The 14,026-nt window shown below is 35.3% G+C and overlaps 1 protein-coding gene across 1 annotated transcript in view; it reads right to left on the bottom strand.

The window, feature by feature from the left end:
- LOC104357136 (activating signal cointegrator 1 complex subunit 3) overlaps positions 1 to 14,026 on the bottom strand; it is a 209,731-nt gene that overhangs the window by 175,665 nt on the left and 20,040 nt on the right. The window contains exon 4 of the mRNA XM_042803433.1: positions 381 to 545. Within this exon, the coding sequence (XP_042659367.1) occupies positions 381 to 545 (165 nt within the window). The remainder of the gene's footprint in view (positions 1 to 380; positions 546 to 14,026) is intronic.

Raw genomic sequence — 14,026 nt, 5'->3', positions numbered from 1 at the left:
TCTCCTAGGAAAATTACTAATTAAAAATCATCATTCCTGGTAAGAAAATACTTTCAATTTTGGTTACATTAAAACATTAACCTGATTATTATTTGTTTAAATATGTTTAATTTTGCTGCTACCTGTACAGTAAGTACATTAATGTTAAGAAATCATAAGTAGAAAAATAGATCTGTAATTAATTATGAATCCTATGAATCTGATAATTGATATAATACAAAGTTAGAAGACAAAAATTCTTCTTCATTCTTAGTACAGAACAGCTATAATTGTAAGCTACCTAAGCATTTGATTTAATTGTCTAAGCATTTTTCCTTTAATACTGAAACCTATTTATTCTTGACCAAATTAAAATTATTTTGAGGATTTTTAGTTCTTACCTGACGTAAAGTACGTGCTACTATACTTTCAAGTACTGGTCCTCTGTCTTCATGCAATAGATGAACTTCATCGAGAATCAAGAGTTTTACCAGCTGAGAGAGGGCTACATCACCAACACTTTTTCTTGTCACTACATCCCATTTCTCTGGAGTAGTCACAAGCATCTAGTAGAGAAAAAAAAAGAAACATTAGGTATTTACAAAGAAAAATCCAGATTCAAATTTACAAAACCCCAGTACTTTAATATACAGCAGAGTAAATGCAGTGTAGAGCTTAACAAAGCTATCTTAAGTTTTAACTACTTATATATGAGGAGGACACAGTTTGCTGCATCTGTACATGTTGGACGGCCATTAGTAGGATTGAGTATGGAATACCATATGGAAGTATCAACTAATACCTTCAAGCTACTGTGCATCATTTGTATATATTTTCTACATTAGAACAATTAACCAGCTATCCAGAATCAACTCCTTATATAATCGTGAGATTCATTCATATGTACCACTAAAAATTATCTGTGATAAAATATTTCTAACCTTCATCACAGCACAGTAAACACCTCATACTTAAGCTTGGGCTGATAGTTCCCAGTTCCCTATGAAACTCTTTCTCCCTAAAGCATACTTTCAAGTTGTACATTTTGATATCTTGATCCTTGCACTGGCAAAACAGATTGAACAACTTCAACCAGTCCTGGACAAGGTAATTTCCAAATTGTTTCATGTAGATACATCTGTGGTAAAACTCTATTATGGTGCCATTTCTTGCATGCTCTTGCAATGGCTTCCCTTTTTGTATAAGTCCCTAAGTAACAGACTGCCAAACAGATAAAACTGAGGTAGATTCAATCGCCAATTGCCAAACAATTTTAATACTCTCCATTTCCCACAATGACAACATACTCAGCAGTCACTTCATGTGACCTTACCACAAGAATCCAAGAAAGTAGCATTTTTAAATTTAAAATCAGACATAAAGCGGTCACACTAAAGAAAGCATCTCACTGCTTCCCTCCCAAAATTCTCGACAGCTGTTTTGAATAGAAATAGAAATGCAAATTTCTCATATACTATACTCAAAAATAATTTCTATTTAAGTGCCAGCTGGTATGAACAAAAACCCCATAGAACCGAATCTTATCCAATGAAATTCAGTAGTAACTTGCCTGCAAGTTATGATTATGATTTAAGGGCAATTATTTATTGCCTGTTCATAACAAATCTAATGAATCACTGTCTATCAAAGCTTGAGGTGTCTGGGACAGGCTCAAAGCTTACCTTACAGTCTCACATCACAAAAAAAAAAAAAGATCTGAGTTCTATTAAAATAAAGGTTACTCTGTAACTTTGCAGTTGAAAATCACTCAGAAAATAAAAAGGAAAATTAAGATTGTGTTGTTTCATAGGCCCCGGTATAAAGTTTAGAAATTGTGCAAATCTTGTTCATCAGCTATCTTGAACAAAATGAATGCTTTAATGAGTAAAAGAAGACAGTGATTGTTTGATTATCCTGACAGAAATAAAACTTTAAAAATATTCAACTACCAATCATTGAAAGATAATAAAATTGGCAAAATGGGGAAACTTCTAACAGCTTTGATAAATAGGCATGGTGCTAAAAGAAAACAGTTCAGTGACTGTTAACCTGTAAGTGGTTTGTGTTTATATATAAACTTATCAACTTGTGACAGGATCTATAGAAGAGGACACTTGTTTTCTAAAATTCTACTGGCATTTCCAGTAAACAATCTCAAATTACCTTATCCTGTAAGAGGACAGATATAACAAATGTTAGATAGATAACCAAACTAGGTTTACGATAGAGTTTTTAAAATAGGAATTCTAAATTTCAAGAAGTTCCTGCTTCTGTCAGCATAACTTTATTTAACAAAGTATTTTATCTAAATTGCCAACTTTTTCCCCCCAAACATGTGGATTAGTTTCTTCTACACAGATTTTCATTCCAAGGTTATTTTGATACATATTATAGTATCAAGGCCTTTGACGCTTAAAGCAATATCACATCCATATTATTCCTCTCAATAATTATTTTTCTGTAATTCTACTTGAAGAAAAAAAAGAACAAAGAGCAATAAATAAATTTTAACATGTAGTACTTGATGAACCCATGCCCCACATCACAAATAACAATTGAGTCTACAGACAGGAAAACGTGCATCTGATTCCTATCAGTTCTTTCATAATAAGCATGTTTTATGATTGAGCTTTCTCTTAACATTAGATGTTCAGAAATAAAACACTACGATGACACATAATTCAACCTTATAGACGATAATGCTTCTACAGCAAATATAATGCTAGTTAGTTCCTACAAAAGCTTACACATGCAACAATTGTTTTCATCTAGTCAGCATTTGCTATATTCTAAGCAGCCAATGTAAATACTAAAAAAAAAACAGAAAGAATTGACCAGATGCTATCAGCACCCGATCTCAAATTTGACCAGATAATGCAAACCCAACGGACTACCTGATTCATGACATCTTCTTCACAAACATAGACTGTGATAACACAACGTACAAATAAGAAAAATTAAGATTGCTGCACTAGATCCCAGACTGACAAAAAAAAAGAAAACTTCGTGACATGTTAGGTGGCCTTCAAATGTGGTGCTGGGAGGTATACAAATTGTAAGCATTAATGTTAGTACCAAAACCAGTTTCTTATCACAGAAGTTATACAACTGAAGCAGTAAGACCACTGGGCAATTATGAATAATGCTTCAAGGCCCTGACAAAGAAAAGCAGACACAGAAAACTAGCAGAGGCTTATATAACCTTTATGAAAATTGCTAGTCCAAATTTGAACAACAGTATTTCTCTACATTCAATTACCTCAAGTACCATCAGACTAATGTTGACAGCTTTGGAAACCCAGCTTGTCTGACTTCAGTGTTACGGAATTAAACAATGGCTGAGGTTGGATGGGACCTCTGGAGGTCATCTTGTCTAACACCCGTGTTCAAGTAGTGCCACATACATTTAGTTGCTCAGAGACATATTGAGAAAGCTTTGGAGTATCTCCATGGTTGAAGACTGCACAACCTCCCTGGTCACCTGTGCCAGTGGTCAACCACCCTTACAGTAAAAAAAGTATCTCCTGATATCCAGACATGACCTCCTGTGTTTTAGTTTGTGCTCATTTGCCTCTGCTCCGGTCACTGGGCACCACTGAAAAGAGCCTGGCTCTGTCCTTTTTGCACCCTCCCTTCAGGTATTTCTATACACTGGTAAGATCTCCCTAAATCTTCTCTTCTGCAGGCTAAACAATTCCAGCTCTCAGCCTTTCTCCATATGAGAAATGCTCCAGTCCCTTCACGATCTTTGTGGCCCTTCACTGGACTCTCTCCAGTATGCCCATATCTCTCTTCTATCGGGGAGCCGAGAACTGGACACAGTATGTCAGCTGTGGCCTCAGTAGGGATGAGCAAAGGGAAGGATTACTAGATTCAATTCCATTTGGACTTCAGCTTTCCTAACTTCATCCCTGGCTGCCCAGACAATGCCTCTGTATTCCTCATAGGTTATGTATCCTTGATTCCACCCTCTGTATGCCTCTTTTTTGTGTTTATGACCAGGAGCAACTTGTTCATCCATGCAGGCCTCCTGGTAATTTTGCCTGAATTCCTATTCACTGGGATGGAACATTCTTGAGCTTGGAAGAGGCGATCCTTGAATATTAACAAGCTTTCTTGGACCTCTCTTCCCTCCAGGGCCTTATCTCATGGGACTCCTTCCAAACAGATCTCCGAGGAGGCCAATGTCTGCTCTCATGAAGTCCAGGGTTGTGAGCTTGCTCTTTGCCCTGTTCCTTTCCCTCAGGATCCTGAACCCCACCATCTCATGGTCACTGCAGTCAAGCCTGCCATTGATCTTCACATTCCCCAGAAGCCCCTCCTTGTTGGTGAGTCTGAGGTACAGCAGAGCACCTCTCCTCATTGGCTCCTCTATCATCTGGAGGAGGAAGTTCTCATCAGTGCACTCCAGGAACCTCCTGGATTTCTTACATCCCTCTGTGTTTCTTTCAAAATATAAGAAGAAAAAAAAAATGTATCTTACAAAACACATGCATTTATGAATACTTTTTCTTCAATTGATCTGCACCAGATATATCCTGATAATATTTATTTATTTTCCTCAGAGAAATATTTTTCCCTGCACTGCCTCACAATATTGTTCCAGTCCAATTATTTTACCATCAGAATATATCAGTCTTTATTAATTACCAATAATTAGTCCTGAAAAGACCTTGTGATATTACAGGATAAGATGTTCCTGTCCTGCAATATTTAAACTTAACACATGAAAGACTCACTGAGTCACTAATATCACTGATAGTGTGGTGGTGTCTGGGGGGTATTTCTATGTTTTGTTAAAATATTACCAGGTGGATTTTATTAGCAAATACAGTTTTTTCAAATGCTTGTACTCCTACAAAATAGTAGGTGTAAAAATGTATGGCCATAATTTATGAACTGAATTGTAACACTACTACAGATGCAACTGTTATCACTTAAAATGAGCCATGTCAACCACAAAATATTAGCAGCTGTACTTCCACAGAAACATTAATTAGCAAACAGTGAGGAAATACATTTAGCAATGCATATTAAGAATTTAAGGTGTGAAATACTACAAATGCAAGCTACTTAGTTAATTTGCTAAATCTAAATTGGCAATGTTCAGAATGCAGGTTTTCTTTTTTATCTCAGTCATGTTATCAGGGTATATATTTAAAATGGTATCATTAATTCCTCTGTTTCTGAGTAATGACTCATTATAATGGTGTTTTGCTTTGATCTTATTTTAAAACAGCAATGTTACTCAAAGTAATGACCTGAATTAAAATCTATACTTGATATACTGTCTTATTTATAAGACCAGAGATCTCTAGAGAATGTCTTGCCAGAAAATATGATTGGTTCTTATATTTATTTTGCAGATAGAAATTACAGCTGAGAAAAAAATTCTTCAAAAAAAAAACCAAACAAAACAGTTTTGTAGGCTCAAACCATAAAATGGATTCAAATATATAAAGCACTAATTAAAAATATCAACTGAAGGAAAATGTTGGCTATCAGCAAATGTTAAGAAAGCTACAGGTTATTTTTTCAATTAAAATAATAAACAAAGCAGCATTATGATCCATCTCATAATTAATTTTAAATGTGGTAGTGGCATTTCTTTTTATAATTAATTTTCAGAGACAACATATTTTATTCACTCAGTTATAGAACGTGAAACTCAGATTCAGCAAAAGAATTCTGCTTTCTGTTTGGGGGCAAGGGAAGGACACAGTAACCCGGTCTTGAAACGTCTTTTTAATACTTTTTTTTGTACTTTGACTTCAGTTATCAGCCCACTGAGAAGCACGTTCATTTATATTGCTATTTCACCACTTCACCTCTTTCAGTATTGAAATAGCTGGAAAATAGTGTCACATTTGCTTAATGAACTGCAACTCATGCAAGACATTTCAATCTGTTTTTTGTATTAGGGTATGGCTGAATAGAAATGGGTTAACTGTCAATATTTTTACTGTCAGTTTAAACTTCTCTCTGTACATACAGTTCTCATTTTCCAATGTTTTTTGGATTATCATTAGTAACTATTCTACATCGACTTTTCTACAAGGGAAAACATGGGCTTATCACAAAGTGTTTTGTCTTAGGCGAGGCCTGCTGCTCAAGTTCACTTTTATATCAGAAAAGAGTTTAAAAAAAATAATAAAAAATAATCTTTCAACCCCAAATGATTTCATTTAGCTTTGGGGTTATTTAACATATCCTCATATTACATAATGGTCACATAAGAACTCAAACAAAAAAGTCTCATTAGTTCACTTTGAAAAATGATGTCAAAAGGGACGACACCAGCTGATAATTTCAACATCAACTGAGAAAATTTTGAGTGACTGTGAAAATGCATTTTTTTTATAATTGCATGATTTGCTAACTACTAACTAGCTAACTACTTCTCTTCAGTCCCTTTAGAAGATAAACTTCACGGTAAGAGGAAGGTGCATTTTCACCATAGTTTCAGAAGATCAACATGTTGAAAAATGCTAGGTTTTGTTGTTTGGGGTTTTTCTTAGTCTGAAAAGGCTTACAGCCTCACTGAAATCAAATGATCTTCCATTAATTTCTTAGAGTCCAACATTAATTTCTAGCAGCTGGCACAGCCTGCAGGTTTACCTTTCAATAGTTCACTTGCAATCCTTTTATTTTTTTTTTTGCTGCTTTAAGTTTTGCCAAATACATCTTACACATGACTAGTATCTGATTTCTGCTTGAATACTTTGTGCACACACTATGAGGCTACTGAAACTATGGTAATCCTCTGAAATTCACACTCCCACAGGTCCAATACAGATATGAAAATATTTCAGAACAACTACACAAAATAGTTGGTTATAATGTCCAATACTACAAAATTCACTGCTTTTAGGTTCTTCGAGACCATTTTTGAGAACAGTTTTCCTCTCTTAGTCACTTCAGCCTCCAAGTATGTCTGCCACTTATCTGACCTTTTGTCCCTTTCATACTGTCCTGGTTGGTTGCCGACCAGGCCCAAACCACGACACATACATACTACAGTAAACCAAAACTCAGGGAAAAACCCACATATAACTTCCTAATTACTATGATTTCCATAAAATGATTAGAAAAGACCTAGGTTCATTCTTCCTACCTGCCAGACATTGTCAAACCAAAATGCATAAAGGACTGCTTGACTCAAATCTCAGGTTAAACATCAACTAGGACGATAGGAGAAAGGGACTGGTGTTCCTTTTTGTTTTAGACAACATACCATTCTGATTACAAAAATCAGGGAGAACAGTTGGTTGAGAATCATCAGGTTAGTAAATTAAATTCTCCCTGCCCTGTTATCTTAAAAGTGGATTCTCAATATAGTGTACCTTACATCTGTTCAAACCTTTCTGGAAGGTAAGGCATCATTAGTAAAGTAGGCACACATGGCAAATTTAAACGTGTTCTCAATTCAGGTTTTCGCTGTATCAGACCTGATAACAGTCTAAATTTTGGGACTGACAATGGGTTTATATATGCTTGCATATTGTGACTAAGTAAACACCTTTCCTTTGGCAATTTCTCTTCAAGCAGATTTTTGTAAGCTTTTATTCCTGGTGCACATGAAAAACTGAATTCAACTATTATTTAAATACAAGACTTCTTAATGAACTGATGAAATGATTACAAAGGAAAGACATTGCTAAATTTCTTATACCAGACATTTTATGACATTCCTGAGAATAAAAATGAAACTTTCCCAACAAACAGCAGGAACAGAAGATTGAAAACTAGTCTACTGTAATTAGCCTCATTCAGAAAGTTAGTCTTTCTGCCAGTGAGCTGCACTGATTATTATATCAATAAAATAATTTTTACAAAATTAATATGAGTAAAGGCTTTTGTGGAACTACAAAATCGGTATCAATCATTAGATTTTAAGTCCAAATAAAGAACTGCCAATCTTACAGGCACTAGAATTAGCCAGCAAAACAATCCCAGAGGACTAACCCGAATTAAATTGATGAAATAAAAGCTCTGAATAGAAAAGTAACAAAGATGGCAAAAGGTGTACAAAATTCTGAGGGACCAAAACAGAGATGCACGAAACAAAATCTTTTGAGATCTCTTACAACTGCACAAATAGAGCAGTTGCTCCACGTCTCAAACACTTCACTCCTCACTTCCATGTTTTAATTTTCCCACTACTGTGTTCACAAATGAGTTATGAGCAGTAATTCTTTATGTGGAGTGTTTCCCAGAATCACGGTGATTTAAAATGTTTGATTTTTAAAATCTTTTTTTAGTAGGTTCATCCAAACATTAGGCTAAGAACTGTTAGAGATGGCAAGCTGGTGTTGAACTACATGTACAAGTTTTCATAGAAGGTGGGGAAAACATCTTTTGGGGAATTTTTCAAAGAAGCAACAAATACTTGTCATCAAGAATAACAACCACGATCAAGAGTGGTCAACTTTAACATATAGTCATGACCATTACTTAAAAAAACCCATGAGAGCAACAGACTTCATTCTCATCTAGGCAGGAACAGATTAAGTACTCTGCTATGGTTCACAACATTTTTCTCCAACACCTGTAAGTTCACCATAGATTCCATAAAATCATCATCCTGTAGCTCTATAAGAACCTTACTACACAGGTTCTTACACTGCACTGATAAATGCAGTGTGCAGCTCCTTTCTAGTAAAGGATTATATTAATATTCTCTATCTTCTGTTCACCCCCATGCCCTGTGCATGAGCACACAGTATTTTAATACGTGGTTACGTAGCTTTCTGTAACAAAAAAGGTAGAAAAGATTGGTTGTTAGCATAAAATGGTCTGACTGAAGATACCACAGCCAAAACTAAGGAGAAGTAAAGAGACTGAAACAGCTAAAATACAGCCTGGAAATAACTGAAATATATGTTCTCCATTGGAAAGTGCATGTTAGGCATTTCAGAAATTTACCTTTTAACAACATAAAACAATGATTAGATATGACTAGAAATTATTTCATTCTTTGCAGATTAAAAATAGTTTTTTACTGAAACTAAATGAGATGAAATAAAGCATCATTCCAGATATGGAAATTCAGTAAACTTAGAAAAAGTAGTATTTTCTGAAGTGCTCTGGCGATGTTGGAGAAGAAACAATTTTAAAGCCTATCTCATTTGTACATACAGTTAAAAAACCCCCATAGTTCATGTACGAAACACAAGCACTAAGGATCTAAAAGGCTTGGAAAGCATGGAATCAGCCTCTTCCTATGGTAGTGCCTGGATTAAGTTTATCTCCACCACAGTGATTCATCATGGATGGTCAGCAATAAAGAATTCTGGTCCAGCCGTTGCTACTTTCTTGTCAACATTCAAAGACACTCTCTCAAAGATCTACTTCTGTGTATTTCAATTAATACAACTTCCTCGCCTTTATTGTTTTCACCTTGTTACTGGTCTTCTCTCTTCTTCTCCTACTCCTTTACACACATCTATAATTTTCTCTTACCACACTTGGAAACAGCATTTAAGAATATGTGGCTGATCCTAGAGGAAGCTTTGCTCAGTCACGGCCAGCACTCCTCCTCTTCTGACAGCTTTTTGGCAAAGGGGCATGGGCAACCTACACAGTTTACTCTATTCATGTCGTAACTATTGTTTTGGCAGCAAGTGCACTGCAAGAGCTTTACTTGTGCAGGAGTGGAGACACAGAAAACTGCACACAACTACACACAACCACGCAGAGCAGCCTCTCATTAGAATGGAGCATATTCTGCAGTTCTATAGGGAGAGCTGCGATGCTGGGGCTGCGTACAACTTGGAAATATTTCCCTTCAAATCAGTGATGCTTTGGAACATCTTACTAATTTTCATATCAGATACCTGATATCACACCCCATGAGAGACACGTTAGCACTTTGGCACTCTCTGAGGTAAAACTTCATCAAAACATGTGATGAGAGCAGCAGCCTGCAAGTCACTTTCATAACGCTGGTTTTATTCCTCTTTTTATTGCACTCTTACTTGGTATAATTTATTCAAGCATTTCATAAAACCTCATGTGAGCTGGAGCTCAGTCAGGGAGTGGAATAAGCATATAAAACAGAGGGCAGCAATTCAAAACTAGAATTTGAGGTAGGAAGGTAAGAAGTAATAAACAATGAATACAAATATTTTGTTTTTCATAGATCAGAGACAACCACCTGATACTGGTTTACGCAGTTAAAATGGATTTATGTCTGCAGTAAAGCAGATTCCTTACAATACAAAGATATGCAGATGTGCATTATGCCCATTTGGGTGAACAGATGATCTTAAATCAAATTTAACATGTATTTGTGGTCTAAAGTAATGGCAGTACCGGATCACACACACACACACACATATATATATATAAAAGCATCTTAGAAACATTCAATAGTAAGATTATACTTACGAAAGGTATCCACATAAAAGATTGAGTTTCTCATGTTAGAAAGACTTAACAGAGGTGCATTGTATTGATGCACATTAGCAGCAATTAGTAAGCCACCAAAGATAACACCAAAAATCAATCAACAATAGATCTAGAAACCAACAAGGGAACAACAAAAAATGTAACAGCTGTCACTCAGAACTCATTCAAATGGCAAATGATTTTTAAAATAAGGAAAAGTAACATTTTATTCTATAACTTAATCCTAGGAACTCATGATGATTTAGTTTCTTTATAAATCCAGCTGTCCACCTAATGAAAAGGCAACTGATTCATGATGTATCAGCACACCGCCTTAGCAGAACAAGATACTTATGACACATCTAACATGTCCTGTTGAATGATTTTTTTCAATATTGTTAGATTTGTTGTATACTCAGCTTCACAGTTATGATTAATAGATTTAAGTTTGTACATTAAGATTTAAGATGTTAGGCTTTCAGCACAGTCCTGGATGTCCCAGCCATTACAAAATTAATTTGTAAGTTCCAGCACTACTTTTTAACCTCAATAAAATGGACTCTGTCTGACAGAGTCACCATAAAGAGGAATCAAACCCAGTAGAACCAGTCAGGCTGATGAATTGGATAGAATAATTCCTTTCTGTTGCTGCTGTGAAAGCACTGAAATTTTATATATCCTTACTAAAAGAATTTAAGGCTTTACATGTGGAGTAGTTACCTTAATCTGAAGAGAAACTATGGAAAACAACATATACTAGGATCACAATAGCTGTTCTGAGAAGTAGTAGGGTAAGAGCACCTGCTCTCTGTAGAGTCAGTACAAACACTGTGACAACCACAGCGAGGAAGAACAGCTCACGTGCTTTGGAAATTTAGTTCTCATATTGTAAACTATGCAATTAGCCACTTAGCCTTCAAGTTTAAATAATCACCTAAGAGTTTTAAAGGAGTTTGATCCAAAACATTACCCTCTTTTCCTCTTGCCTGTTAATCAGTTTGCTAATTATAGTTATACTAACCTCTGATATACTACTGTCAGGTCTGATTGATGCCAATAGCTCCCCTAATCAGATCTGACAACTTCCAGCAAGCGCCTGCCTCTTGAGACACTGCATCCAGCCTGCTTGTTTCCAAGTCTTCCCAGTGTTATTCTGAATTTTCCTCCCTCCCAGCCCCCTTTTCACACAGAACAGAGATACAGTAGATGTATTGTAGAATAACAACAAAACGTGAGTGGAGAGTGTATTTGTGTATGTTTTTAAACATCAGTATAGCAATATTTGGGCTAAAGTTGAAAGTTTGTTTACTGGATAAGAATTTACAAAGAAAAAGCACAAGAATACTTTTTGGAAATACACTGACATTTCTAATAAATGTAATATTGTTGCTTGGTTGGCAGTGGTTTTTTTGCTTGTTTTTTCCTTTTTTTTTTTTTTTTTTTTTCTCAAAGATGTGTGGAAAAGGGTTTCAAAGTCATCTCTCTGCTATTCAACAGGGAAACTTTAGGCTTGGGTTGCTCAACTTCAGGAGACAAAGATAAAAGACTACCTCAGCTACAAGTTTTTCCAACATATTTATACTGGCACATTTATAAAGGCTCATCACAATGGTCCTGAATATCTCATTAACTGTAAATATAAGAAATTCAGAATAACTTTTGTTGGCATAATTATAAAAATAAATATATTAATAAAATTGTATTTTAAGATTAGCCAGAGTAAGGGGACATAGTCTGTGTTCCTTTTACTAGTACTTGGAAAAAAAAAATCAGTGATCAAATACCTATACTCTGGAACACAGAGATAATTTTTACTCTAAGAGTGGGGACCTGTTCTTCAAGATGAAGTTGTTCTTGATCATTCTTTTTTTTACCCTCTGTTCTGCTCCTGTAAAGCATCACCTCAAGACACAGATTAACCCACTATTATGTGAAAAAAAAAAAAAACAAAAAAAACCCCCAACAGATTGCAACAGTGACATTTTGTTCCAAATATCCTTTTTAACACATCTTTACTTAACAGTTTTATTTTCTTTCACAGATTTGTATGTGAGAGGAAGCGAGTCATTTTTTTGTCTCAAACCAATTTTTTTTGAGAATCAATGCAAATCACTGACTCAGGGTCATACTAGGTGTAAGATGAGGAAAGCTTTCCTGGTCCAGCTGAGATGCTGATGTTAAACATACACTGCAGTAAAAGCCAATTTTGTGACATCTGTTCAGAAAATGACAACCCAAACACCAATTCATTTACTTTCATGTAAATGTGTTTTAACGAAATTTGCTTTCAAGTCTACACTCCAGAGAAAATGATGTATGCTAATATTAATGATAACCAGTGTTGAAGGCAATTGCAACAGACCTACAGTAGGATTCTCAGACTTATATTCTCCGTTTTTATTAACTAAGAACTAGCATACCCTTTGGATTGCAGCAGGATCCTTTAAGCACTCAGAGGAAATGCCAACAGTTTGCTGTTGTAATGAAAGGATCAAATGAAATGGAGTTCCACAGGAGTCCATCTACCTCAATACCATTGCGTATTTTCATGAGTAAGCCTAATGATAGACTAAAGATTATACTCACAAAACTTTCAATTGATATTATGCCACTCAGAGCTGTAAACACATTGGAGGATGGAATAAGAATTTTAAAATGCCTTAAAAAGTTGAACAGATGCATTAATGGATGAAAGTCAGTAATACAATTGCAAGATTCTACACCAAGGATGAGATTCATCTTGCCTATCTCACCTGTTAATTTAGAAATTCATCACCTAAACTCGTTGCCTGGGTTCCCTCTAGCTGGTTCACTTCATCCGCCTTTGTAGGAATCAGCCTCAGAATTCTTTTCTCTACAGTGGTTTCTCTACAAGTCTGTGCAACCAGTTTAGATTAGATGCTTAACTTTTACATGGATAAAGCCAAAATAGATTCATGTGACCCTTAGGAATAATTATCTCAACAAATACAGGATGCAAAACAACTGGAAAGGCAGTAGTTGGACATGGCAAAGAGAAGAGCAGATCAGGCTGTACACGAACAGTGTAGCAAAAATGCTGCACTGTTGCAAAAAATGAAACCTTGGAAAAGAAATGCTGTTATTTGGACATACTAAATAAACCTTCCAGTCTGCTCAGCAGCAGTATGACCTTGGGGCAATACATTATGTTTTGGGCAACTTAATTCGAGAAGTGCAAACCAACTGAGAGTCCAGAAGTGAAAAATGAGAATGACTAAAAATAAATGAAGCATGACCTTTACGAAAAGTTTAAATGAATTGATGCTTAGGCTAAATAAATGTGACCGAACAGAGATAACTACAAGAGTCTTCAAAAAGCAAACAGTAGTGGCTGGGGAAGACAGTCGTTCAGATAAGGAAAGTGGTACTAAAATTTGAGAAGGATTTATGTTGAAAATGGTTTCTGTTAATAATAATAATAACAATGATAATAACAACAACAACAAAACAACAACAACAACACAACAATATAATAATAATAATAAAATAATAATAATAATAATAATATAATAAATAATAGTTACTACTACTACTACTACTACAACAAAACAACAGCAACAACAACAATAATACTAATAATAAATAATAATAGTTACTACTACTACTACTAATCTTTTAACAGTGAAGACAGATAACC

This window comes from Tyto alba, unplaced genomic scaffold, assembly GCF_018691265.1.
Source record: "Tyto alba isolate M040663 unplaced genomic scaffold, T.alba_DEE_v4.0 Super-Scaffold_40, whole genome shotgun sequence".
In the NCBI taxonomy this organism is placed as follows: domain Eukaryota; kingdom Metazoa; phylum Chordata; class Aves; order Strigiformes; family Tytonidae; genus Tyto; species Tyto alba.
This window is presented reverse-complemented; position numbering and strand designations above follow the sequence as displayed.